The sequence below is a fragment of the Cupressus sempervirens genome, chromosome 4, assembly GCF_028749045.1.
Source record: "Cupressus sempervirens isolate cs-2001-9-10 chromosome 4, ASM2874904v1, whole genome shotgun sequence".
NCBI classification, from domain to species: Eukaryota; Viridiplantae; Streptophyta; class Pinopsida; order Cupressales; family Cupressaceae; genus Cupressus; species Cupressus sempervirens.
The window spans coordinates 329,451,591-329,475,762 of NC_143121.1; the positions used below are offsets into that span (position 1 = coordinate 329,451,591).

At 38.0% G+C, this 24,172-nt stretch overlaps 1 protein-coding gene across 1 annotated transcript in view; it reads left to right on the plus strand.

Annotated features, from left to right (window-relative positions):
• LOC149561363 (glycosyltransferase BC10-like) overlaps nt 1–24,172 on the plus strand; it is a 144,817-nt gene that overhangs the window by 3,942 nt on the left and 116,703 nt on the right. Inside the window, exons 2-3 of the mRNA XM_089825104.1 lie at nt 9,156–9,272; nt 9,529–9,629. Of these exons, the coding sequence (XP_089681230.1) occupies nt 9,156–9,272; nt 9,529–9,629 (218 nt within the window). The remainder of the gene's footprint in view (nt 1–9,155; nt 9,273–9,528; nt 9,630–24,172) is intronic.

Here is a 24,172-nt window from a genome sequence, read left to right on the forward strand (position 1 = left end):
GTTCTGGGTGCTTCGGGCACAATTTTATTTCACTATCGGATATAATCATTAGAATCATTCTTAGTTTGCATCTTCCTTTGGCCTAGTCATTGTCTAGAATCTATCTTTAGGCAGATCATGAAGGCCTATGCAATTTTGATGTTTGCATTAGGGGGCTTTAAATAGAGTCTGCTATGATTTCTGGTGGAGATTCAGAGGCAAAGTGATGTGTTGAAGAAGGATGTCGAGAAGATCATTTACATGCAGTAGAATGTGATTGTTGCCAATCTATAGGCAAGATCACGTTAGTGGATGAGAGGGGACATCTTTATATGATACTGTTGATTATCGGAGGGGCTTCCTTGCATCTGTTCATTTAACGGAAACTAGTTTGTCATTCAGTGGAGGATGCTTCCACCAATTTTCCTGCAAATGAAAATGACAAGGTGGCAGTTTCTCATTTATGAGTATTGGTTCTTTTTATCCATTGTCACTATGGTGTCTTTTCTCCCACCCCTTTTTATATCTATAGGGTCTCTTTTTAATTTCGTGTGATTATTCTGGTACTCATTATTGATCAATTATTGGCTCTGTGACAATAGCTATGCATTATCTGTCATCGGGTAATATATGATGGTTGTATTCTTTGCTAATGAGAATTGTTCGTCTGTTGGAAATTGCACTCTCAATCCATATCCAGGTTTTTTTGTGGATTGTGTTTATTGAAGAGTAGAGGATATTTCATCTATGTAAACTTTATGCTGCCGTAACATCAAACGCTTGCTATTTCTATCGCATTGTGATTGGGAAAATTTATGGGCTCTTGGCATCTATCAACAATATTATTTCTCCTTGTTTTTGGCATAAGTGGCTTCTTCTGGTGGTAACGATTGTCTCCGTGGGTCATCGTGCTCTTTTGGTCACTGTGGCTAATGATGCATTATGGAAAGCGAAAAGTCTTGGATTCATTCATTTCCAAAGATATGATCGTGACTTCCATTGGTGCATGATTGGGTTGCATTTATGCAATTACTGCATGTTCGAGTTATTCACTCTCAGACCGTATGTGTTCAAGATAAGTAATAATGACAAGAGCTGTTCGTGATCAACGTGTACCTTGATCATAATGCTTATAGTGGATATTTATTCAAATCTGGCAGAATATGTTCTCTCCCTCTGTTTCAGACAACTATTATTGTTGATGAGATGGCATCGTCTCAAGTGACTAACTTCAGGATAAAGTTGTTGGTTTTCTCAGGAGCCACATCAGTTATCATGTGAGGGGGTGTGGTGCATCGGGCCTGTTTAGTAATAACATCTTTGCTAATAATATAGAGTTGTGTTGTTGTAGCAGAGAAAGTGTTTATGTTTCTTGAAGTCTTGAGGATGGTGTCTAGAAGATTTTAGTGTTGTTTAACACGTGTTGCAAAAGACGAACAAACACCCAGACTATAGAGAGATCCATTAACATGAGTATGGTCTACTTTGAGGAGAAAGACACAAAGATCAACTTTGAAATATCAGGAGATAAGTTTTCATCTCAAGTTAAAAATTGATTTATAATTTATGTGCTAGTTGTCATTGAGAATAGTTTATGCTGGTTTGATTTTTTTAGGATGAAGCAATAAAATGAAAATTTGCTTTGCATCCAAAGGGTAATGTTTTAGCTTGAGAGGGAGTTTTTTTAATGATTAGAATAATTTTGAATTAAGTTGATCTAATCTCTCTTAGCTGTAGGATCTTTTAGTTTCAAAGGGAGGCTTCATAAGTAAGAGGGAGTACTTATGGAATCCTCTCTATTGTCATATATACTTGTGATGCTTGTGGTATTTGTAAAATTTGAGACTTAAATGGAACTAAGTCTTGTTATGCCTGTTTCTATTCTTGTGTGAATAAATGAGATTGTGGGATCAGCTATGATAACTCTTTCACTATGCGATAGTGAACATCATGTTGAGAGAGTCCATGATGTCATCATCTTCAGAGATTCCGTGATGGGAGTTGGATGTCATGTTGAGAGATTCCATGACAGTTCACGTTGAGAGAGTCCGTGAACAAAGGCTAAGCTGTGAGTCTTGCAAATCTTTTCATATTGAGTGATTCCATGAATATGAGTAATTTTTACAGGGTTTCACGTTGAGTGATTCCATGAATATGATTGATTGTTACAGGGTTTCATGTTGAGTGATTCCATGAATATGATTGATTGCTACAGGTTTTCATGAATCTTATAGGATATATGGGATGAGATTTTATCATTAACATTTTGGTTGCAGTCTTGTGTGATTGTTTAGATAGGGATTTCTCTTTGGCTAAGAGGGAATGTTGAAGATGGTAGCTGCGATAGAGATCTTTATCTCTTGAAATATGAACGTTATTACTGTTATTGTTATGTTCAGCTGTAAATGACACATGTTTAAATTGTAATGTTAAATGTGATGACATGTGTCATTCACCATGCATTGTGGCATGAAAACTGTAATGTCCCCGATTTAGCAGGTCTCCAGAGTGTGGGTTTGTCAGCTCATTATCGGGACCCTTGTGAGTTGATGTCTAGTTTTGGGGGTCTTTGTCATGAGATTGCTATTTTTGGACTTACTATTTTTAGTAAGTTACTTTGGTCTGTTGCTATTTTTGGGTTGAGCAGTTTAGGTAGGATGGTCTTTTGATTCTGGATATTTGATCTCTCTGGGATTCTTTATTGAAGTCTTTTATCGGTGAGCTTGTTGGCTTAATGATGATTTAATTCACATTTAACAAGCATAGTATTTTATATTATAAAGTTTCCTTTTAAGCGGAAGGTGTGAGAGTGAAGTTGGATGGCTCAATTTGTGTTATAAATGCAGCTTTTTGTTGAGGAGAGATCATCTTGAATAATATATCTTAATTTTGCTCTTGCTTGCCTAAGGGTTTTTGAGAATTTTTGAGTATCATTACTGGTAATTGTGTTGTAGTAGACAATTATCATAGCTCTCCAACTATAATTACTGTGGCTATAGAGAATTGGACTTCTGAAGAAATCGATTGATACACACTGGATATTGATTGAGAATTTGATAGCTATTGTTCATTGCTAAGATTCTGCATTTTGAGATGTGTACTTGCTTGACGTCAAGGCTATAGGTTTGGACGAATTGTTTGAAGATATATGTCCCAGTTGGATTTGTATTTGGTGGCCCCCCGAAACCAATTACTAGCATTTGGTGCTTTGAGAGGGAAATTGAATGGTTGGATTACCTGCTACGGCTAAAATTCTGGAACACGTGAGGTGACAGGGTCATTGTTGGTCAACAGTTAAGTGGTTGACATTCTACATTTAGTTAAATCACGTGTCCTTCTCCCTGCGTTATCTCATTTTCATTGGGCGTCCACATCTTGCTTGCTAGTTATCCATGGAATCGAAAACTGCTATTCGGCATCAATCAATTGGTGTTTAGGAAATTGCATTTGTAGTTGGAAGGTGATACATTGTGTTGGAGCTTCCATTGATGCATTTTGTGGCAGGGTTGAATAGTGAAATCAAGTTCTAAATTAATTATTTTATTATTAAGAAAACTTGTTTTGCTTAATCAATTAATTCAAGTTCTACTCAAGAGTTGCTTTAGCTTTAATGTTTTTGCTTCCTTCATTGAATAAAAAATATATAAAAAATATATATTCCAAAAACAAAACAACAGAGAACGAAAATTCACCCTTTGACAGACAAAGACCATTAGAAAATTCACCCTCTGACAGACAAAGACCATTAGAAGCAGACTTGGGGTTTTTACAGTGGTAGCAGAGTGGTTTCCTACTAGCTTACAGGAATTGGGCTCATAATTTTCAGAGGAATATTTTGTTTGTCTGCATCTTGAGATATGGATGATGATTGAAGGTTTCTGCCTGGAATGCACTATACTCGACGGGATTAGAATGTACCTTCTAGAGAGGGAGAGCCAGAGATTCGGTTTGGCATGGTGGGTAGTCCAGGTGGTTTTAGTGGTTTCGGACAATGTGCTATGGATGCTCAGGTTGATAGAGATGCCTTGCAAGCATTTCGAAATATCGTAGTTGGGCAACAACAGATGACAAGTGTTCTCCAACAGTTGTCTAACACCTTGCAGCAGTTAGCTTTGCCTCGGGATCAGGGTAGAGAGAGACTGAGATATTCCTGTTGGTTCCTACAGGTCACGTGTGGATGTGGGACCCAGGGCTGATGACAGGCACAGGATTGACGATAATGTCAGGATGGATGACAGGGTGGACAGGACAGGTTATATTGGTGCTTAAGACAGGCCACAGAGACCCACTATTCTGAGACCTGAAGTAGATACAGTTAGCACGAGTTCTGACGTTGCTCCATTTGTTGATAATGTGCTGACTCATTTTCATGAGTGGGATGCTCTTCCTTAGGCATTAAAGGATAATTTGAGTTTTGACAGTTATCTAACATAGAAGTGTGAGCATTCTTGGGGTAGGCCTGCTATTGACAGACAGTGCCCCAGGTATATTGAGCTCCAGCAGGTAGCTGGTAAGATGACATTGGCTCATTTTGATGGGAGCGATAGAGTGACTGCTAGAGCTTGGGTCCACAAGCTTGACACCTACCTTCCTTTGCGTCCTATGACTGAGCAGGATGCCATTAGTTTTGTTGTGCTACACCTTGATGGAGTTACGCACGATTGGTGGTATCATGGTTTGGTATCTCTCCATCATGATCAGATCAGTTCATATTAGGAGTTTGTTGACAGATTGATAGAACGTTTTGACAAGAAGGATCCTGAGGTTTATTTTAGGGAGTTGGTTCAGCTATGATAGACAACAGGTTTGTGTTGGTCTTCTTTGACGACATTCTGATTTATAGTAACACTTGGAATGATCATGTGGTTCATCTGGATACAATTTTGGGTATTTTGGATCAGGCCTTCTTGTATGCCAAAGAGTCTAAGTGCGCTCTTCGTATGATAGAGTTACTTTATTTGGGACATATTATCAGTTCCAATGGAGTTTGTATGGACCTAGATAAGATTCGTGCTATTGTGGAGTGGTCTACATGAGAGACTCTGACACAATTAAAAGGGTTTATTGGTCTTTGTGCCTTTTATCATAGGTTTGTGGCTAGTTTCTCACGACGTGCTGCACCCCACACAGATTTGACTTGTAAGGGTGCTTTCTAGTGGTTAGCGCAGGCAAAAGAATGTTTTGAGAAGTTTACGACTATTATGACTTCATGTCCAGTGTTGGCTTTGCCTGATTTTTCTAGGCCTTTCAATTTGCATTGTGATGCTTCCGAAGAGGGTATTGGTGACATTTTATCCTAGGATCAACATCCCATCGCTTTTGAGAGCAGGAAATTGTGGGGTCCTGAAAGAACTTTCAGCATTTATGATAAGGAAATGTTAGCTATCATGCACACTTTGGGTAAACTCAGGGAATATTTGGTGGGCAGCAAGGTCTGCATTAAAACTGATCATAATAGCATGAGACATTTCTTGGGATAGAGAGATTTGAATGAAAGGCAGCAGAAATGGGTCAGCAAGCTACAGTCTTATGATTTTGGTATCTCCTATATCAAGGGAACTCGAAATGTAGTTGTGGATGCTCTTTCAAGGAGACCTCACCTTTGTGTCATTTTTGATATTTCAGAGGATTGGAGGCATTTAATTATAGCTGAATATGCCAGGGATCAGTAGGTGACAGGTATTGTGGATGGTAGTATTCAGGATGATAGATATTCACTTTCAGATGAATGGATTATCTACAAGGGGTGGATTTATTTGATTCCAGAGTCAGTGGTGCGTAAGATTATTTTACGGGCATTCCATGATTCTCTCATGGCTGGTCAGCTAGGGTTTTTCAAGACTTATAGACAGGTTCGAGAGAGATTTACATGGAAGGGGTTGAAGGATGATGTTCATCACTATGTCCGAGAATGTTTGGTTTGTTAGCAGAACAAACACGGACACACATATCCTGTTGGTTTATTATAGCCACTTCCTATTCTTGAAGGGAAGTGGGAGGGGATCTCCATGGACTTCATTGTGGGCTTGCCTAAGGCCTAAGGACAGGATTGTATATATGTTGTAGTAGATATACTCACAAAATATGCTCATTTCTTTCCTATTACCACTACCTATTCAACTATGCAGTTGGCTGAATTTTTTTTCAGAGAGATCTTCAGATTGCACGGTTTACCTAAAACCATTGTGAGTGATCACGACAGTAGATTTCTGAGCCATTTTTGGCAGGAGATTTTTAGATTTTGTGGGATTGAGTTGACTCCTAGCATCTATAACCATTCACAAACTGATGGCTAGATGGAAATAGTGAACAAGTGGGTTGAGGATTATCTGCGGAATTATGTTTCTTCTTAGCAGAAGGCATGGGAAAAGTGGATTCACTTATGTGAATATTGTTACAATTCCACTCATCACATGATTATATAGATGTCGCCTTTCAGAGCTCTACATGGTTATGATCCGCCTAGTTTTGTGGATTTGTTATGAGGCGATAGTAGAGTACCGAGTGTCGGGGAGTTGCTACAGGACAACTAGGATGTGGTAAGGACCTTGAAAGATAATATACAGAGGGCACAAAATTAGCAAAAGCAGTATGCTGATCAGAAGAGAACAACTTGAACTTATCAGGTAGGGGACATGGTCTACTTGATGTTACAGCCATATTGACAGTCTTTGATCAAGAAGAGTGGAGCTGAGAAACTTAAGTTGTGATATTATGGACCCTTTTGGATTGTGCGGCGGGTTGGTGAGTTAGCATATGAGTTGCAGTTGCTTGATGATAGAAAAGTTCATAATGTGTTTCATGTTTCACGCCTCACAAGGGCTTTGGGTTATCATGTGAGACCTCATGTTTTGCCTCCGTTGGATGACGAAGGGAGATTGGAGTTGATTCTAGAAGCAATACTTGATACTAGAGAAAGGCAATTGCGATGGAGGACCATTGGTGAGTTTTTGGTTAAGTGGTAGAATCTTCTAGATGAGGATGCTACTTGGGAGCTTGAAGATATTCTATAGCATTTCGGACTTAGATTGCTTGAGGACAAGCAATCTTGGGGAGGGAGGACTGTAATGTCCTCGATTTAGCAGGTCTCCAGAGTGTGGGTTTGTTAGCTCATTATCGCGACCCTCATGAGCTGATGTCTGGTTTTGGGGGTCTTTGTCATGAGATTGCTATTTTTGGACTTACTATTTTTAGTAAGTCACTTTTGGTTAGTTCCTATTTTTGGGTTGAGCTGTTCAGGTAGGATGGTCCTCTGATTCTAGATATTTGATCTCTCTAGGATTCTTTTTAGAAGTCTTTTATTGGTGAGCTTGTTGGCTTAATGATGATTTAATTCACATTTAACGAGCATAGTATTTAATATTATAAAGTGTTATAACTTTATATTGTAACGTTGCCTTCTAAGCGAAAGGTGTGAGAGTGAAGCTGGATGGCTCAATTTGTGTTATAAATGTAGCTTTTTGTTGAGGAGAGATCCTCTTGAATAATATATCTTAATTTTGCTCTTGCTTGCCTGAGGGTTTCTGAGAATTTTTGAATATCATTACTGGTAATTGTGCTGTAGTAGACAATTATCATAGCTCTCTGACTGTAATTACTGTGGCTACGGAGAATTGGACTTCTGAAGAAATCGATTATACACACTGGAAATCGATTGAGAATTTGGTAGCTATTGTTCATTGCTGAGATTCTGCGTTTTGAGATATATACTTGCTTGACGTCAAGGCTGTGGGTTTGGACGAATTGTTTGAAGATATATTTCCCAGTCGGATTTGTATTTGATGGCCCCTTGAAACTGATTACCAGTGTTTGGTGCATTGAGAGGGAAATTGAATGGTTGGATTACCTGCTGTGGCTAAAATTCTGGAACACGTGAGGTGAAAGGGTCACTGTTGGTCAACAGTCAAGCGGTCGACATTCTACATTTAGTTAAATCACGTGGCCTTCTCCCCGCGTTATCTGATTTTCATTGGGCGTCCACATCTTGCTTTCTGGTTATCCATGGAATCGAAAACTGCTGTTCGGCATCAATCAATTGGTGTTTAGGAAATTGTGTTTGCAGTTGGAAGGTGATACCTTGTGTTGGAGTTTCCATTGATGCATTTTGTGGCAGGGTTGAATACTGAAATCAGGTTCTAAATTAATAATTTTATTACTAAGAAAACTTGTTTTGCTTAATCAATTAATTCAAGTTCTATTCAAGAGTTGCTTTAGCTTTAATGTTCTTGCATCCTTGATTGAACCAAAAATATATATATAAAATATATATTCCAAAATCTAAACAACAGAGAAAGAAAATTCACCCTCTGACAGACAAAGACCATTAGAAGCAGATTTGGGGTTTTTATAGAAACTCAGAGTTGTTATTGTATTTGTAATAGAGAGTCTCGTTTTGGGAATTTGGAGAGACCTTTGGTTGGAATGTGAAGAGTCTCTCCTTAAGTTATTTATATCCCATTAATCAATAGGCATTGTACAATTGAATTCATATTATCAATAAAATGATCTTTTGTTGTGTGGCTGGGTTTTTCCCTTTATTCTAGAAGGGTTTTCCCAGGGTATCTTGTGGTGTTGGTTATATCTCTTTTATGGTTTCTTTATTGCTGTTTTTCATCTGATTCTGGGCTCAAGTTTTATCAACAACTTGCAAAGAAAATAATAATTACTGTCATGATCAGATTTGAGAAGGGAAAATTAGGCATGTATCATACAAGATAAAGAAAATGCATTTCATTTTGTTTGGAATTGATATTTATTATCTCACTGCAGTGTTTGAATTTTGAAATTGAATTGTAGACTGTACTTTTCATTTTGTTTCAGGTGTTAAATGTTCCCTAAACATTATGGTTGGTTATATTACGTAGGAAGCAATATTGAACTTCAAAAGTCTTTGAGTTTTTGCTCAAGTCTAGAAGAATTTGAGCTTTATTGTCTTGCTAGTTTTGGGAGTCAGTACCAAGTCCTGCAGCAGTGATATAAATTATCATGACTTAAAATGTTTCTTTATGGATGATAATTTACTAATCTTGAACTCTTGTTGCATGCCCTCCATTTAAATTTTAGAATCAACAGTACATTATCCTAAAGTGCACAGGACAATCATGTTGTCTGTGTTTTGAAATACCTTATCTGAAGCTAACTGCATTTTCTGAGTAACATTACTGTGCCTTGTACAGGGAGCTGAAGAATCCAAGTTCTCAATTTATATTCATTCAAGACCAGGATTTGTGTTCAGTAAAGGAACAACAAGGTGTACATATTTTTATGGGCGGCAGCTGAGTGACAGTATACAGGTTTGTGATTATGCCATTGATGATATGTAGAATATGCCCGAATAAAGGAAATTAAAAAATGGGCTAGTTTTGAGCTGATATTTCTATTTTTCAGCCTTAAGCAACCATGAAAATATGTATGTGCCTAGTTTGTATACTTTTTTCTGGACAACTTTTCTTGGCAGTGTATCCAAGTTGGTTTTCCACAGTAGAATAGTTTAGATTCTGTTTGGATTGAGTCTTTTGCCATTTATAAAGAAACAATTCTTTTGTCCAGGTAGACTGGGGAGAAGCAAGCATGATCCAGGCAGAGCGCATCTTACTTAGGAAAGCTCTTCAGGATCCAGTTAATCAGCGGTTCATTTTTGTCTCAGATAGGTAGGTATTTGTGTTTATTTCTAACCTTGTAGTGAAAATTTCTAATGCAATGGGTCTGATAGTAAGTAGGAATGGCAACGTGTGTGATGGTAGCAATGACCAGTTCAAATATTTGGTTTATGCCAAGAAAGGTTCTCTTTATTGTTTGAGTATAGATGTCATTGTTGAAATCTGTTTATCTATGAACTCAGTTTTGGAAATGCATATAATCAATTTGTTCCCTTACATAAACTCTAGAGGGACATTTGCATAAAGATTGACATGACTCGAGAAGACGTGTTTTAATCAATTTCTTGTTTTCTGGGGAATTCCTTGGTAAGAGATGTTGAAGTTGATAGCTGCGATGAAGATCTTCATATTGGTGTATGTTCTAACTCCTGTTCATGTATCTCCAGCAGCTTGTTTGGTATCAGATGTAGTGTCATCACCCTGGTGGTTTCCACTATATATGGTTCCTTCTCCTCTATTACCATGCATTTCTTTGGCTCTGTGATTGCATTTGTAGTTGTCCTCCAGCTGCCTACCATTACTGTGTCCACCTATCCTATTCATCTGTTTGCATGGGACATATGGTGACATGGCTCAACCTCACGATGACATGGCAATTTCATGTTTCTTTTGGTTCATCAGTTTGATTGCTGCTCCGTTGGTTCAAGTCATTACTGCTGTTCATGTTGTTTGCATTCATGTATCATTCCCGTAGGTTTTACATTACACTGGAGTTAATGCTAATATATGGTAACAGTTCAAGAAGCGGTGGGTGGCCATTCAGACTCAAAGATAGGCTTTCAGCTATTGTCAAGAGGAATAAGAACTGTTTTATTTTGAGCCATGTGAGTGCTGGATGCTGTATTACTGTGGTATGAGCGATTTTGGTGCTGTGTTACTATTGCACTCAGTTTTTGAGTCTACAGTTTTGTTATGTAATTCGTGACATATTTATATTGTATTTTCTTTCTTCATGATGATACTTGAATGATCATTGTGGGAAAACTGTAAATGCGTCTATATTTGTTTTCAGCAGCTCTGTGAGAGCTGTGCATGATTTTTGAAAAGATCTAAGTAGATTTGGATTTGTTTGAAGAAGCCAATAAAAGTATCTTCTTTTGGTGGGCCAGGTTGTTTCCCTTGAGCAGGAGGGTTTTTCCTCAGTGTAACACGGGGACTTGCACCCACTTCCCAAACCTCGAAGTACCCGTCCCCAAGATGTCCCCGCACTAGGTACTTGCGCACCCAACTACCCCCACCTCGGCCATTGTGCAACCATGCTTCCACTTGAATGGGTACTTGGATTTCTATTTGAATGTTACTATGTTGAATGTTGAATTGTTCTAGTTCATGTTGCAATTTTGATATGTTAAAGTAGTTTAATTTGGAATGTTCTACTGAAACATCATTTCATGACAAGCATTTCAAGTTCTATATGCATACTATACATCAGCCCTCCCTGCCCCGTCCTCCCCTTGCCATCGTCCCCTCGCTGTCCCGAAAATGAGGCCCATTTTCTCCCCATTCCGAGAACTCGTCCCCGTGTCCCCCTGTCCCGACGTACCCCAGTACTGGGGTTACATTGTTTTTCCTAGGATAACTAGTAGTACCATATGTTTATTGGTGTTCTTTGATTTCATTTATTGGTTATCTATATATTCCGGTTAAAAAATTAACATGGTATGCGGGTCTAAGTTAACAATCCAGAACCAAAAGTAAAGTAGTACTCTACTTTTAGGTTTTTTGTTTAAGCTATTTAGAATGGTGAATGGTGTGAAAGTTGAAGGCATATTAGATGGTACTTCAAATTTCTCCTTTTTGAAATCTAGAATTTTGATTACTTTTGAAGAAAATGATCTCCCTGAGTTTGATAGGTTGAGAGCTGATTGCATTAAAGAAGAATGCAGACTAGAGGCGAGAGGCAATGGACATAAAAATCATCATGAAGATGATCATGCACTTGCTGCTCATACTTTAAAGGGGAAAGGAAACAAGGGTACATTCAAAAGATTCAGAGATAAGAATTTTGAGTCAGTTCTTGTTTCCAAGAAAAAGAAATGTTGAAATGCTTCAAATGCGACAAATTTGGACATTTTGTTAGAGATTCTTCGTCAAGACCAAAGCCTCAAGTGGCTGCTAGAAATGTTGAAAACTATTTGCCACAAAGAGAGTCAAGTGAAAATTTTGAAGATTCTTATTTATTTCTATACTTTCTAGCGATGGTCCTACTAATAGTGATACATGACTTATTGATGGTGGAGCCTCTTTTCATATTACTGGTTATCGTGAGCACCTTTCCAACTTGAAGGAAAAAGATTCTCATCTTTAAGTTATCATTGGTGATGATGCATGTTATTCTGTGAAAGGTGCTGCTTCTACTTCCTTCTAGTTGGATTCTAGAATTCCTCTTCATTTGAGTGATGCTCTTTTTGTTCCTGGCATTAAGAGGAATTTGATTTCTATTTCAGTATTAGAAGACACAGGTTATCATATTGCTTTTGTTGGAAGAAAAGTTCTTGCATGGAAGAAGAATGTTGACATTCCGTCAACTTGTGAGATTGGTGTTCGTCATGATAGTCTTTACAAGCTTTAAACCCATCCTATCTAAGCATTAACTCATGATTCTACAAGTTCGAGTGAGCTGTGGCATAAAAGATTTGGTCACCTAAATCTCAAAACTTTGTCTTCAATGGAGAAGGTTGTAGTTGGTCTTCCAAAGTCAAATCATGACCACAACCATGAAGGTGTTTGCAAGGGATGTACTCTAGGTAAGAACATTAAAAGTACTTTTTTAAAGTAGTGAAAGTAGAATAAAGCAAATCCTAGAGTTAATTCATTCTGATTTCTGTGGTCCTATGTGAGTTGAAAGAAAGAACATGATAGTTGTTGAGGCAGCTGAGGCTATCATCCATGATCAAAGTCTTCAAACTTTTTAATGGGCAGAGGTTTGCAGGACAGTAGCGTACATTCAAAATCATAGTCCTCATCAAACCTTGACATCACGACTCCAAAAGAAGCATTTTCAGTTTTTAAACCAAATACTAGTCATTTGAGAAAAGAACTAAGTTAGAACCTTCAAGAAAGAAAGGCATCTTATTGGTTATAGTGAATCTTCCAAAGCATACATAATTTACATTCGAGGTCAAAAGCAAATTGAAATCAGTAGAGATGTCTCTTTTGATGAAGGTGTAGCTTGCACGAAATCCAAAGAGTCTAATATAGAATTTGATATAGAAGACTTTGAGCCTTCTCAAGACAGAGAAATGGTTGTTCCAGATTCACCTCCAGAGGTTCTGAGGGAGAATACAAATTTAGAAGAGTTTGCTGATCCTGCTGATCCATACTTTTGCAGGTCCAAGTAATGTTTTAGTTAATAAGGAAAAACTATTGTGGGCCACACCATGGAAGAGGCTGAAAAATATGCAGCCCCTCGTGGCACTTTTAGAGAGTGAAAAGCCTCATAAGTTTGTAGGATATGTTGCTTTGATGAGTCACATTATAACATTGAAGCCTTCTAGTTTTGAAGAAGCTTCAAATCAATAAGTTTGGAAGGATGCCATGAAGGAGGAGTATCAATCCATAATTAAAAAATGATGTGCGGGAGTTCCTATGCCTAAAGGTAAATTTGTTGTTTCTAAGTGAGTGTTTAAAATTCAACGTGCAGCTGATGGGAGTGTAGAAAAATATGAAGCTAGATCTGTAGCTAGAGGTTTTCCACAAAAGGAAGGCATAGACTATGAAGAGAGTTTTGCACTTGCAGCATGTTACACTTCTATTAGAACAATCATAGTTGTTGCAATAGTTAAGGGTTGGAGACTAACAACATTCTTCAATTGCATAATTGAAGAGGAAGTATAAATCTAAAAACCAGAGGGCTTGATAAAGACTCTCATGTGTGCAACTAAAAAATTCTTTGTATGGCCTTAAAAACGCTCCCCCTTGGTATGAGAGAATTGGTCATTATTCTTTGAGCTTGGGTTTCCTAAAGAATGATGCTGATCCAAGTTTATATTTCAAGGTGTATGATGACAAAGTGTTGATCTTAGCGCATTTTGTTGATGATCTCATTATTAATTGTAAGGAGTTAGCTTCTGAATCTGAAATAAAAGATCTTGGTCACTTGCACTATTTCCTTGGGCTGAGGTATGCATACTAAATTATGTTAAAGACTCCTATGGAAGCTAATCTAAGGGTGCAACCACTTCAGATTTAGTTGATCCTACTATTTACAAGCAACTAATTGGTTCATTAATGTATTTGGTTAATGCAAGGCCTGATATATGTTATGTGGTTAATACCTTAAGTCAGTTCATATGTGAACCAAGACAAATTCACCTTGTGGTAGCCAAACACATATTGAGATATGTTAGTGGTATAGTGGGATATGGTTTAAAATACTCTATATGTGTAGAGATGAACTTGTAGAGGCTCTTTGATTCAGATTGGGCAAGTTGTGTCCTAACAGGAAGGGCATTTCAAGATTTTGTTTCAGCGAAGGTTCAACTATGATCTTTTGGTGTAGGAGGAAATAATCTTGTGTTGCATAGAGTATGACTGAAGCAGAATATATTGCAGCTTGTGTGGTTACAAGAGAATTTGTGTGGCTTCACAAATTGTGTGCAGAGTTGTTTTAGCAGCCTTTGAAACCTTTACTGATTCATTGTGATAACCAAAATTGTGTGAAGCTTTTAGTTGATCCTATTTTCTATGATAGAACTAAACATCGGGAAATAAAATATCATTGCTTGAGAGATATGGTTTAGAGGAAAGCAGTTGAGTTCGAGTATATTTTATCGAAGTCACAATGTTCAAATTCGAATTCAAGTTCAACTAGTATAAAATTCAAATGAAGTTCAGGGAGAGTAAAAATTCAGGAAAAATATTTGAATTAAATTCGCCTTATATAATTTTAATTATTTTTAAATATATGCAATATATCCCATAAATTATCCAAATAGGTAAAATTGCTAGATAGATTTGACAACTTTATAAGCATGATGACACATTTATAAAGTATAAAACCTAAGAAACATGTGAAACCACAATAACAAAGATATGTTTTATTCACAAAGTTACGCTTAGAAGTCAAGAATTCATAACTTCTAAAAAGCTCGTAGTCATCAAGAGCTCTTGGCTCACTTGGTGTAGCATCATCATTAGCATCACTACCCATTTACTCATCTAAAAAGTCAGGCTCATCTGCACTGGTACTGCTATGTCTTCTAAAGCTCGTTTTTTTGAAGATGATTCATGTGCTGATTTGTTCACGAGCAATTTTAAATTGCTGCAAACATAGAAAAGATCTCCCTATTACAATAATAGATAAGACGTCTATTATTAGTTAATGGTTATCTTGTAAATATCTTTAGCTTTAGTTTGCTTTCGTTTTTTGCTTTCTCTGGAATAGAATGTTTCTATTCTTTACGATCGTTTCCTAAGGAAACATCATCTCTTCCTTTTGTATAAATTGACCTTTCGGTCTCTGTTATTAATAAGCAAGTATTTACCAATTACCTTGTAATATGGTATCAGAGCTAAATACTTAAATTTTTTTGGAAAAATTTATAATTTCTTCTTGAAATAATTTGTTTAAATTTTTCCAAAATTATTTCAGCTAATTTCTCCAAAACCCACCTAGGGTTTTTCTGCTTGGAGAAATTCCTGAATTACGGGTCTGCAAATCACGTGGAAATCGTGGCCATTTTTTGAAGACTCGCGTTTTTGGGGTGAAAATCTGCATGTTTCTGTATCAAATCTTCATGCTCTTAGCCGTCTCAGTCTGTCATCGTGCTCTGGGAAGCAGATTCGACCATTTTTCATCAAGAAATCTGAAGTTTTTTCAAGCTTTTTTCAGCTAGGGCTGTTTTTTTTTTGAAACCCTAATTTTTGGGGTCGAAATTTTTTTTTGTTTGGAGATTCTTGGTGGGTTTTTCGAGAGCTCAACTGGGTTGTCGTCCGTTTTTCTGGGTGCCTCGATTTTTGTGCCTCGATTTTTGAGCCAGCGGATTCAGAAAACGACAGCAGATTTCTTTTGGGTTTTTCGAGCTCTCTTTTGGGTCATTCTCTGATTCTTTTGGGTCTTCCGTATTTTGGCCTCGAAGAACGTGCCTTCACAGATTTTCATAGTTTTTCATTGAAAAACGTGCCATGGCATCTCTGACAAATATTTTGCTCGAGCATAATTCCAAATTCAATGGTCGCAATTATGGAACCTGGAAGCAGCGCATCATCGCAATCTTCGAATATCGAAACACCGATCAACTTGTTCTGGGTGTTAAGCAGCGTCCGACTTCTCCGGGTCCTGATCAAGATACATGGGATCTGAACAATCGAGAGGCAGTAATGCTTCTCAAACTCTCCGTAGCTGATGACCAGCTTTCTCAGATTCCATCCGGCAAGACAGTGGCCGAAATCTGGACACATCTAAAAGGTCTTCATGAGACTTTCGACAAGAGCAGAGCCTTCTTTCTGAAAAACACTCTGTTTTCTATTGTCATGGATGAGCGCACCTCGCTCTAGGCACACCTGAATCGGATTCAGGAAATTCGTGATCAGTTACTTGCCATCGGTCGCAAGATGGAGGAAGAGGATATTGTGGTAATCACTCTTCGGAGTTTACCAAATTCCTATGAGCATTTTATCGAGACTCTCAACATCACATCTACTGGTGTTGATCTAAAGTTCACTGATCTCTGCACCCTGCTACTTTAGCAAGATCGGTGGAAACAACAGTTCGGTAGCAGCTACAGTTCCACCTCCACTGAGCAAGCCTTTGCTGCGAAATCCTTTCAGAAGGATAAGGGCAAGTTTCAGCAACCATCTCAGCAGAAGTCTTCTGCTCCAGCATCCGATGGTACCAAAAAGAAGAACATTCAATGCAACTATTGCCACAAGTATGGTCACATGAAGGTTGCATGTCGGAAACGCTTAGCTGACCAGTCTAAGCAATTAGGTTCGCAACCCAAAGCGAACAGTGCAGAGCACACTGAGCAGGTGGAATCTGCCTTTTATGCCTTCATGGCTAAAAGACCTGCAGATCATGTACAGTCATCTGCCTGGTACATTGATTCAGGTGCCTCTCGACATTTCACTCACCGCAGAGACTGGTTTACTGACTACCAGCCTTATTCAGATTCTGTTATCTTTGGTGGTGGAGAAGAGTACACGGTTGTTGGTAAAGGCAACATTCAAATTCAGTCTGTTGGGAGGAAGCTCATATTCCTTGATGTGTACTACGTTCCAGGGATGGAACTAAATCTACTCTCGGTCAGTCAGTTGCTGCGACATTCTCCACACTTGGCAGTCACCTTCAGTTCACATCAGTGCACCATCACTGATCGGGCGACTAAGTCTACTGTTGCAGTTGGTCTTGAGGATCATGGTCTTTTCAGACTTACTGATTCTGGTGATTCTCAGGACTTAGCTATGGCTGCTCGGCGATCTTCCATCAGCACACTTTGGCATCAGCGATATGGGCACTTAAATGTGCATTATCTCTCACAACTTGCTCGGGATGAGCTTGTTCTTGGTTTGCTAGAGATTCAAACCCAACACCTTGGAGTTTGTGACGCATGTCAGGCTGGGAAGCAACATCGCACACCTTTCCCCAATGGCGATTCTTGGCGAGCTTCTCAAGTACTTCAGCTTGTTCATGCTGATATCTGCGGCCCTATGGCCACTCCTTCTGTTCTTGGGTACAAGTATTTTCTGTTGTTTGTAGATGATTTCAGTAGAAAAATGTGGGTGTATTTCCTTAAAAAGAAATCCGATGCATTTATTGTATTTCAGAAGTTTAAACCCTTAGTTGAAAAAGAGTCTGGGAAATCTATTATTACTCTTAGATCAGACAATGGGCGGGAATTTTGTTCTAATGTTTTCTCCAGCTTCTTGGATACACATGGCATCCAACGCCAGTTCACCACACCCCACACGCCACAACAGAACAGTGTAGTTGAACGTCGGAACAGGACAATCACCGAGATGGCTCGTTCCATGCTCGAACACAGACATGTTTCGAAGCGTTTTTGGGCAGAAGCAGTTAACACTGCAGTTTATCTGTTGAACCGGTCACCCACAGTGGCGGTCAAAGGTAAAACTCCGGAAGAGGCCTGGTCAGGTCGCAAGCCCAGAATCAGTCACCTGAAGGTTTTTGGCTCTCTTGCTTTTGTTTGGATCCCTGATGCTTCACGCACCAAGTTGGATGCCAAGAGTCAGAAACTGATGCTTGCTGGATATAGCAGTCTTCACAAAGCCTACCGCCTTATTGATGTTGAGACATCTCGTCTCATATACAGCCGCGATGTAGTCTTTGATGAGCAGCGAGGACCATTCATGCCTGTTTCTCCTGTTCCTGATCCAACAGACCAGCCTATGCAGGTTCATGATTTGGGAGTTCGGCTTCCATTAGGTTCACCTGATGGGAGGGCTCCAGTAGCTCCTACAGCTCCAGTCCTGCCAGTGATACCTGTACAGCCACCTCCGGCTTCTCCTGCAGGATCACCTCGTTTTGAAGATGCTTCACCTGAGTTTGATCCAGATTCTTCTGATCAGGATCCTGCTGATCAAGCATCTCCTAGTACTATTGTTGGTCATTCTCCTCTCTAGCCTAAGTGGTGGGCTAAGACACTTGTTGATCTTCATGATGATGAGCTCATTGATGGGAGAACTACTCGGAAAAAGAGCAAAACTATAGATTCTGTTAACTTTTCTCTTATGGCCAACATTCACAGTGTGTTTGAACCTCAAACATATTCCGAGGCTAAAGGAATTCCAGAGTGGGAACAGGCCATGCAATCTGAACACCAGAGCCTGCTGAAGAACAACACTTGGGTCCGTTCTGATCTTCCTTCAGGGAAGAAACCCATTAGCTGCAAATGGGTCTACAAAATCAAATACAAATCAGATGGTACTTTGGATAAGTACAAAGCTCGTTTAGTGGCAAAGGGCTTTTCTCAGCGTCAAGGCGTTGATTATGAGGAGACCTTTGCTCCTACTGCAAAGATGAGCACCATCAGATTAGTCTTAGCCATGGCAGCACAGTTTGGCTGGAAGGTCCATCAGATGGACGTAAAGAGTGCTTTCCTGAATGGTGATCTCCATGAAGAGGTCTACATGATGCAGCCTCATGGTTTCAAGGTTGCTGGTAAAGACCATCAGGTTCTCAGATTGGTAAAAGCTCTCTATGGTTTGAAGCAGGCCCCTCGGGCATGGTACATCAAGATTGATACGTACCTCAGTGATCAAGGCTTCAAGAGGAGTTCTTCAGACTCAAATCTGTACATCAAGACTATTGACAGTGACATCATCCTTCTGGTTATCTATGTGGATGATCTGATCATCACTGGCAGTTCAGCATCTTTGATTCAGGGAATCAAACAACACTTATGCCAGTCTTTTGATATGACTGACTTTGGGCTCATGCATTATTGCATAGGTGTTGAAGTTTGGCAACAGTCTTCTGGTATATTCATCTCTCAGTCCAAATATGCCAGAGCCTTGTTAGACAAATTTCGAATGCAGGATTGCAAACCTGCATCTACACCTATGGAGAAAGGTCTCAAGTTATCAGCCAAGTTTGATTCTCCTTCCGTTGATGATACTACGTATAGGCAACTAGTAGGCAGCCTCATCTACCTATCTGCTACTAGGCCTGATATCAGCTTCGCAATCAGCTATATTTCACGCTTTATGACAGCTCCTAAGGCTGATCATTGGATGGCAGCAAAGCGTGTGCTTCGTTATGTGAAGGGCACTTCTGATTATGGACTTCTGTATTCTCGGAGTTCTAATCCTAAACTCAGTGGGTTCACAGATTCAGATTGGGCAGGCTCTGTTGATGATAAAAAGTCAACATCTGGATATGTGTTCAGTTTGGGATCCGGTGCAGTCACATGGACCAGCAAGAAGCAGCAGGCAGTTTCTCTCTCTTCTACAGAGGCTGAATATAGAGGGACTATTAAGGCAGGATGTGAAGCTGTCTGGCTTCGTCGGATGCTTGGGGATATGCAGATGTCACCAGCAGGACCGACTACTCTGTTTGTTGATAACGAAGGCATTATCAAGTTAGCATGGAATCCAGTCTTCCATGAACTAACCAAGCATGTGGATGTTCATTGTCATTACATACGACAGTTGGTTGAAGACGGGACTATAGATCTGCAGTATGTTCCTACCTCAGATCAGACTGCAGACATTCTCACCAAGCCTCTTGGTCCTGATAAGTTTGTCAAATTCAGAGGACAGCTTGGTGTGTTAGATAGATTAACCATTAAGGGAGGGTATTACAATAATAGATAAGACGTCTATTATTAGTTAATGGTTATCTTGTAAATATCTTTAGCTTTAGTTTGCTTTCGTTTTTTGCTTTCTCTGGAATAGAATGTTTCTATTCTTTACGATCGTTTCCTAAGGAAACATCGTCTCTTCCTTTTGTATAAATTGACCTTTCGGTCTCTGTTATTAATAAGCAAGTATTTACCAATTACCTTGTAATACTCCCAACTTTCCTGACAACAATTTGTTCCTCTTTTTGGAATGGATGTGGTCAAAGCAACTCCAATTTCTCTCACTAGTTGATGAACTTGCTCCTTGACTCAATATTCGAATGGCAAATCGCTGAAGTTCAGGAGTTTCTGCCCCATAGCTCATCCACCATCTATAACCAGGTACCTCGTCTCGTGTCATATATTTTTGGCTGCTCCTATTCCAAACATCCCTTCCGCTTTCTTGTATTTCCAATATTGTTCTCTAATTAGAGATGCAATTGATGGATCTAGTTCAAACCTACTAATGGTTTGATAAAACCCTGCCATAATTTCAGCATCACCTTGTTTATCAGTGTGAAATAGTTTAGACTTCAAACAACAAGCTGGTGCATGTAAAGGAGTGTGCATCATCATCTGGAATCAACAATCTCCCATATCTCTATGTACTCTGCTTCCACATTATAGTGCTTTCTAAATAGCTTCATTGCAACAATCCATGCTTTCATAAAGTATTCCACGGCAAGGAGTGTCACCATCAACCATATAGAGCACATCAACAAGTGGCGTGCATATATTTTACCTTTGCCCCACTTCCCTAAAAGCTGCTATTTAAAACAATATGCTCTATGACCTTGCCCTTAACACTTTTAGAGGGTAGAAAATTTTCCCACTCATTGGAACAAATTACACATCTCAAAGCTGCTTTGTTTTCAACCACTCTTTTCAAAGTGATATGAAATGAAGCAAATCTTGTATCACAAGGCCTCAACAACTTCCTAGATGCATGTTGCCTATAAAGACTTAATGTGAGACGATGATTTTGTATGAAATTCTCAACTACTCTTTCTCTATGAATTGCTTCATGTATCCAAGGGAATTTGGTCAAGTCATGAAGCAACAAATCCAAACAATGAGCTGCACTGGACTCCAATAAATTTGTGGGTACTTATCTATAATCAACTTCCCAACTCTCACACAATTTGCTGCACTATCAGTAACCATTTGAATCACATTTGTAACCCCTACTTCAAGAATTGCTTCCTCTAATATCTGAAATATATATTCAGAAGTTTTTTTTGATTCATAGTGTCAATAACTTTCAAGAAGACAACCCCTTCAAGGCAAGCCACTAAAACATTGATCAATGGCTATTGACATATATCTGACCATCCATCTACTCAATATAGTGCAATTGGTTGCCTTCCAAGAAGGGCTTTGAACATAGCTAATTTTCCAGTCATTCTATCTTCTGACGTGTCCAAGAGAGTTGTTCTCAAAGCCTTAGAAGAGGTAGGTATGTACCCTTTGTCAAACTCTGCAGCCTTTTGAAAAGTAGCACAAAAAAGTGGATTTATTGAAGCACACTTGTATAGAGTAAATCAGCTAGTGAATCATCCACTTGTTTCTCGCATGGTTTCCAAAAGCTGCTCAATTTTCCACTCTCGTTCGATGCCTTTACAACTTAAGGTAGACATAAAGATAAAGGTATAGTATATGCAAATCTAGAGACATCATCTTCAATTCTTTGTTTCCTTTGTGCCTTCTTCATCTTTTCAGCAATAGAAGATGAACGCTCTTTCTCTAAAATAGCTCTGAGCTCTTGGGTCACACTTGGACATGTAGTAACATCTCCACCTTTACCCCCCATAATATCAAGCAATTGATCCATGACCATTACGAGTCACATGTTTCTATGCCTTCGAAGTTGATTTGTTGGGAGCCATATCACAATCTGTAGAATTAAAAACAAGATAACATAGTCTATTTAAAACATTAAGTAAACATTGTTTAAATGAAAGAATATTAATCATTTTGAACTTTAAGACAAAATAATTCAATAAATTATAACTTAATTTAAATATATTAATGTAAAATAAACCAATGTCATATTACATATTAATATTAAATTAAAATTAAACAAGTTAAAGTTCAACATTTCACACTTTTATAATTACATTATTTGACATATACACTAATAAAATGTAATAAAATATAATTTTTACTTAATTATTTATTTATCTTTAATAAAAAGTTATAAAGAAAAACAAAATAATTTTCTTAACATATATCTAATTAAATATAAACTATAATATTTTATAATTTAAAGAACTATGATATTAAAAATATCATAGTTCTTTAAATTATAAAATATTATAGTTTATAATTAATTAGATAATTATTCTTCCATATAATAGTTTGTAATGATTATCTATAGTTCAAAATATTGATATATTATTAATAGTAATTTTAAAATTATTATTAATAATATATCAATATTTTGAACTATAGATAATCATTACAAACTATTATATGGAAGAATAATTATCAATTATCATTACAAACTACCAATTACGTCGTAGAGCCAAATCACATTAATAAAAATATTATGCCAAGAAATGTATACCAAATTCCAAATAGGGAAACACTTTATAAATTAAAAAACCATAGAAAATAAAAATTACATTTGAAAGAGTCATATTGCATTAATGATAAAAAATGTTATGCCAAAAAATATATACCAAATTCCCCAAAAACCCTATAATGAATATTGAAAACTATTGAAAATAAAAATGATTTTTGGACTTTATCGGAGGCCCAAAACACAACAAAGTAGACAGATAGACGATGCGGGAGACGGAAAATGCAGTAAATCCCTCAATCAGATACCAAACGAAAAACAACACTCCTCACTCATGTAAGATACCAAACACACTCTCACATAGACAAAAAATAGATGGACGAAGCCTGAATGATCTACCTTTGCTCTGCAATACATCTACGCTTGCGATGCTGTGCATTTAAGGGCTCATTAACTCTATTATATAGAGTAAAATGGATTCCGAAACATCCTAAAAACGAACACAAAAGAAAAATTTAGCAATTTCTAGATATCAATGACAATAGAAAAATGCCACAAGTTTTGAGGTCAAATGTCGACGAATTTGGATGATTTTTTAGAAAAAATTAATATTTGGAAAAATCTGAATCCCATCCTTCAAATGCGCTGAACCTTGTGACTTAGTATTTTACATGGAGCAGACAACAAACATTCTCCCCAAGCCACTTGCTAGAATGAAGTTCTAATACCTCTTGATATATTCTTGGTATTGTGGAGAATGATGCTCTTACTAAAGAGTCTTAGCTTCAGTAATCTATCCTTTGTTCATGAATTCTTCTCTACGAGAGAAGTTCGAGGTGAAATCTCTTGTTGATGAGTTCTTTGCGAGAGTAGTTTGAGGTGAAATCCCTTGTAAATGCATTCTTCTTTGTGAGTTTGAGGTGAAAGCCCTTGTTCCACCCTCTGGGAGTAGCATTGGTGGAAGTCATGTGCATGACTTCATGACTTGGTTTCTTTTGTTTTTTTGTTTCAGCCTCTGGGAGTAGCTATGGGGAATATTGTTATGTTGAAATGACAATTTTATATTGAGAAAATTTGTGATGAGATTTTTGTTGACATTCCTTTTGGTTGTAGTTATGTGTTCTCGTTATGTGATGATATATTGAAGATCTCTCTCTTACTAAGAGGGATTGTTGAAGTTGATTGCTGTGATAAAGATCTTCATATTGGTTGATAGCTGCGATAAAGATCTTCATATTGGCATATGTTCGAATTCCTATTTGTGTATCTCGAGTGTGTTGTTTTGTATCAATTTTAGTGATATCATTCTGATGGTTTTGGTTCTATTTGGTTCCTTCTCCTCCTTTATTATCGCGAGTTTCTCTGGCTAAATGAAGGCATTTGTCATTGACCTTCAGCTGCCTACCATTGTTGTGTTCACCTATCCTATTCATTTGTTTGAATGGAACATATGGTGACATGGCTTAACCTCATGATGGCATGGCAATTTCATGTTTCTTTTGCTTTGTTTGTTCAAGTCATCACCCCTATTTGTGTTGTTTGCATTCATGTATCATTCCTATCGATTTAATATTACGCAAGAGTTAATGCTAGTATATGGCAATAGTTCAAGAAATGGTGGGTGACCATTCAGACTTAGAGATGGCCTTTAAGCTATTGTGAAGAGGAATAAGAACAATTTTATTTTGAGCCATGTTAATGCTCAATGCCGT